Source organism: Malania oleifera, chromosome 2 (genome assembly GCF_029873635.1).
Source record: "Malania oleifera isolate guangnan ecotype guangnan chromosome 2, ASM2987363v1, whole genome shotgun sequence".
Classification (NCBI taxonomy): domain Eukaryota; kingdom Viridiplantae; phylum Streptophyta; class Magnoliopsida; order Santalales; family Ximeniaceae; genus Malania; species Malania oleifera.
Window position 1 is genome coordinate 103732997 of NC_080418.1, and position 4875 is coordinate 103737871.

At 37.9% G+C, this 4875-nt stretch overlaps 1 protein-coding gene across 2 annotated transcripts; it reads right to left on the reverse strand.

Moving 5' to 3' along the window:
• Positions 1-1168: 1168 nt before the first annotated feature.
• Positions 1169-4667, reverse strand: LOC131148780 (pentatricopeptide repeat-containing protein At5g04780, mitochondrial-like). 2 transcript variants are annotated; one of them, XM_058098697.1, is made up of 2 exons: positions 1773-4667; positions 1169-1629 (listed from the first exon to the last, which is right to left on the reverse strand). In XM_058098697.1, the coding sequence occupies exons 1-2, from the start codon at positions 4568-4570 to the stop codon at positions 1548-1550; spliced, it is 2880 nt and encodes a 959-aa protein (XP_057954680.1). In that variant the 5' UTR covers positions 4571-4667; the 3' UTR covers positions 1169-1547. The 2 variants fall into 2 exon arrangements, with proteins under 2 accessions (XP_057954680.1, XP_057954681.1); XM_058098698.1 differs by having other exon boundaries at positions 1169-4661.
• Between the last annotated feature and the right edge of the window lie 208 nt (positions 4668-4875).

The following is a 4875-nucleotide window of genomic DNA, read 5'->3' on the forward strand; positions in this document are numbered from 1 at the left end:
AATGAAAGGACTCGATCATATCTTTATTATTATTATTATTATTATAAAAAGAACTCAATTTAAAAACTTAATTTTAAAAATTGAAGGACTCCACTAAAGAACTCAATAAAAGAACTCAAATTTCAAAATTAAAAGAGCTTAATTTTTAACATTAAAAGGACACATTCTTAAGATAACCGAAACTCGATTTGGGACTAAACAGGATTTATTTTTGACAATAAACCGGGACTTAACTTAAAAATACTGGGACTCATTTTTTGGAAAATAAACTGGAATCATTTTTTAAAATAACCGGGACTCAACTTAATAACATTGTGACTCAAATAAAAGATTTTTCATTTTGAAAACCGACTCAATTGGATTTTTTTGAAAGGATCCTCTAATTTCCGGAATTCGAAGTCAACTTCTATTACGCTGGGTCTCCTTAGAAATCGGCCTGGTAAAAATTAGGGTGTCAACAGACATGAAAGAGACAAAAATATGAAGAAGAGGAAGAAGAAGAAGAAGAAGAAGAATAAAAAAAATAGCAATATCAGAAAGCAAAGAGGAGAAAGATCAAATTACCTGAAATAGAAAGCCAGATTATTATTGGCCACCCAGCAAGCAAATCCATTAATCTGACATAAATTCTATCTGCAGAACTTTACAAACACACGTCAAATACAAAGAAAAAGAGATGAAGAGGGAGGGAAGATGGAGAGCTGCAGCACAATGGGAAGTGGAATCACAGGTCATTGATCCATTGGCAAAAGAACTGTCAACAAGAAGCGTGAGATGCAGTGGCCATGAATCAGTCAAGTCACAAAGATTGCTAGAGATTGTAAGTGGCTGATACAGCGAATCAAGAACAACTTGACTAATCAAAGGAGAGCCTTGAAAAATGTGAGTGCAAATATTAAATAATCAAGCACTTCTGCTATAAATAAAAGTCAAGATTTTTCACTTAAGAGTATCTTTCATTATGTGATAAACTAGGTAATAAGTAGAATACGAATACTTATTTGAAAAGATCCAGACAACACTTATTTTATTCCCAATTACTTTTTTAAGTCAAAATTAGTATAAGTGTCTATTTTTAAACGTTACCAAGAAGCCCTTAATGCAATGCTAGTCTCTAAGGCTTTTCTGGCTACCTTTGTGATCCACATTGAATTTAAACCATATTTGATTTGGCTATAAAAGTAATCATGATTTAAGTAATGAATTTGTTCCAACATTCATCAATATATAAGTAATAAACAAAACAATTCCTATAATCTGACGAGTTTTCTTTATAGCTAACCACTAACTGATGAACTTGTAACTTATTGTGGATCATAAAACCAAATAAAATAGCTAAGCAAAAGAAACACATCATTAGAGATGGCTTAGGTGGTCATGTCGACAGGACAATTCTCTTCTCAAGATAGATGCACCAGAGACTTGGAAGAGAAATTAGCACCACCACCTGGTATGCATCCAAATATCGATTGAGCTTAAGTTGAAGCAAAGAAAGACGGGCATTATTCAACATAGTAGGCAAGAAACTGGGTATGAACTCCAGATGATTAGAAGTTTTTCCTCTGCTTGCAATCATGTAATAGATGAACCCTTGTTCTACTTCCTCGGACAACATTTGAGTTGACACAACTAATGGAATACAAAAAAAGACTCTGTTTAAGTGAGAAGAAAAAAAGCCATCAACATGCCTCTTGTTGTCACAAAAGAATAGGAAAATGTATAGGGGTAAAGAGAGTGTGAAATCCCAGTAGAGGATTAATCCAAAAAATTACCAGTAATCATCACAAGAACACAAACCATCCCTGAAATGGTGGAATCGGTTGACATCTCTGACAATAATCTCTCTTGAAACTATTTTACAAATGAACTTCATTGCTGTATGACAGTCCACGCACACCCGAAGGTTCTTCTTCACCCTAATGGGGGCACCTGGTGGAGTGGCAATCAGCCCAAAGGCCACGGCAAGTTTCTCGCTATGGTGGTAGAGAAGCAGCTCCTTTTCACTTCTTTCCACATCATGGAGGTCAACCTCTACTGCAGGAACATATCCAGCTTTATACATTAAGTCACTCAGCTCATCAAGCTTCGCATATATCTCCTTGCTTCTAGCATGGCTTCTGTCTCCTACCAAAAAGGTGTATACCTTGTCTTTCACCTCAATCCAACTCATCCCTGGCTCCTTTTTTACCTTGCTTTCTTTCATAAGCCTTCTCATCTTTGCAACATTATCCCACATGCCAACTGATGCATAAATGTTTGCAAGAAGAATGTGAGTACCTGATTTCTCTGGTTCAAGAATGAGAAGCATCTCAGCAGCAAGTCGACCAAGTTCAACATTCTTATGTATTCTTGATGCACCAAGAAGTGCCCCCCAAACTGAGGCATTGGCTTCAAATGGCATTGTATTTATCAGCTCCACTGCCTCAGTTAATTTCCCTGCTCGACCAAGGAGATCAATCATGCAAGCATAATGTTCTTGTGTCGGTTCAATTCCAAATAATTCTCCCATTGATTCAAAATATTGTTTTGCATCAGTTACCAAACCTGCATGATTACATGCACAGAGCACACTGACAAGAGTTACATGATTGGGAGAAACACCATCTTTGAGCATATCATTGAATAAATTCAGGGCTTCTTTCCCATGCCCATGTTGAGCAAGTCCTCCAATCATTGCAGACCATGACACTATTCCCCTCTGGGGTATCTCAGAAAAAGCAAGGCCAGCATCATCTACATTTCCACATTTGGCATACATGTTAACAAGAGAATTCCCAGAAAAAATGTCTGACAGGAATCCAAACTTCAAGATGTGAACATGTACTTGTTTCCCCTGTTCATATGCTGATAAATTAGCACATGCATTCAAAAGAGAACTATAAACAAATTGATCTGGATTGAGCTCCATATCTCGCATTTTCAAATAAAGCTTTAGAGCTTCTTCACCTTGTCCACACTGAGCATAAGTTGTGATCATAGATGTGAAGGAAACCACGTCTCCAATTGGACAATTTTTAAAAATTTTTGCTGCATCTTCCACGTGGCCACATTTCCCATATGAATCAACCAGGCTGTTTACAACACATGTATCATATAGAAACCCTGTTTTAATAGAAAGTGGATGAACTTGTCGACAAACAATGACAGCCTGCAAGCTAGCTGTGGATTTAAGGGCTGTAGACAAGGTAGTCTGGTTGAACCGTATTCCTTCCCTGTGCATCTTAGAGAAAAGGAACAGAGCTTCTTCATCTTCCCCATTTTGTGAATGTCCAGAGATCACTGCATTCCATGCAATCAAGTCCTTTTCTGGCATCAAATCATAAACCATCCTTGCATCCTCCATCAAATCACACTTGGAGTACATATCAATAAGGCTGACACTCACAAAAAAATCCAGTTTCATTTCTGTTTTTATTAAGCAAGAGTGCAACTGTCTGCCCAATTCTTTGAGCCCTAACGCAGCACACCCCTTCAGAGCACTGGACAAGGTAAACATATTTGGATTTATTCCTGACCTTCTCATTTGCCCCAACAGTTCCAACGCCCAATCATGACATTCATGAAGAACACAACCAGCAATAACAGCATTCCAAGAAACAATATCAAGTTGCTCAATTTTCTCAAAAACTGCAATTGCATCCACAAGATCTCCTACTTTTGCATACATATCAACAAGTGCATTTGAAGAGAATGGATCCGAATCATACCCAAGTTTTATAAGATACCCATGAATTTTCCTACCTTGATCAGGATCACCCAAACCCGTGCAAGCATTCACTAGACTTGAGAGAGTAAACTCATTCGGTTTCATTCCACCAAGAATCATTTCATGAAACAAATTCACTGCTTCTCTGCAAAAATCACTATGCACATAACAAGAGAACAACGCATTCCACGAAACAACATTCCTTTCAGGAATATCTTCAAAGAGTCTCTTAGAATCTAAAAACTCACCGCATTTGGCATACATTACAACCAGAGTGTTCGCAACAAACACATCAGATTCATACCCCGTAACAACTACAATTGCATGAACTTGCCTCCCTCCCTTCAAATCCTTAGTAATCGAGCAAGCCTTAAGAACACTTGGAAACGTAAATTCATTACACCTAAGACCTAACAAGTACATCTCTTGAAAAGCTAAAAGGGCTTCTTCACCAAGTCCATTCTGAGCGTACCCAGATATCAGAGCAGACCAGGAAACCAAATCTGGTTGTGTCATTTCTTCGATCAGCTTGTGGGCATACCCAAAAACCCGACATTTCAAGTAGAAATTGATCAGATGATTCTGAAGCTTTGGATCTTTGGATAACCCACATTCGGTTAAGAGAGCATGGACTCGCATGCCAGGTCTTAGAGATTGGGTAATGCAGCATAGTGACAGGAGTTCAGAGTAAGATGTGTAAGCGGGCGTGAAGGTGAGGTTGCACTTTCCGAACGAGCTCGGGAAAGTGGTGCGGTCCCTGCAAAATCTTGCGGTGAGGAGAGAACGGGGAAACTGGGATTTGAAAGGCGGGTAAGTTCGTTGGTGAAAAGACTCCCAGAGGAAATGTCGTGGCCAGTGCTTCATGGTCCATCTGATAAAATGACAGGTATTTCAATTTCAATAGAAAAGACTTAAATGGAATGGTATAACGGCTCAAATTTTTTCCTTGGGTTTTTCCAGCCTCATAGTTTTAATTACCCTATAAAAGGTGTTAAGCTTAAATCATTCTTGTATTGCTGGAGTGACCAAAATTTAACAGAAGTCTTAAGAATATTCTACTCCTATTTGTGCAAGTTAAATAGGAATAAAAATCTCTTAACAAGTAATTAAGCCACACAAACTAATCAAATACAAACAATTACAAATCCATCTACAAGAGACAAGTAATT

Excerpts from the sequence above, each read along its gene's own strand:
- LOC131148780 (XM_058098697.1), bottom strand. The coding sequence starts at position 4,570 with ATGAAGCACTGGCCACGACATTTCCTCTGGGAGTCTTTTCACCAACGA. Across the intron at positions 1,630-1,772 it reads TGTTCTTGTGATGATTACTG|TTGTGTCAACTCAAATGTTG; the intron begins GTAATTTTTTGG and ends GTATTCCATTAG.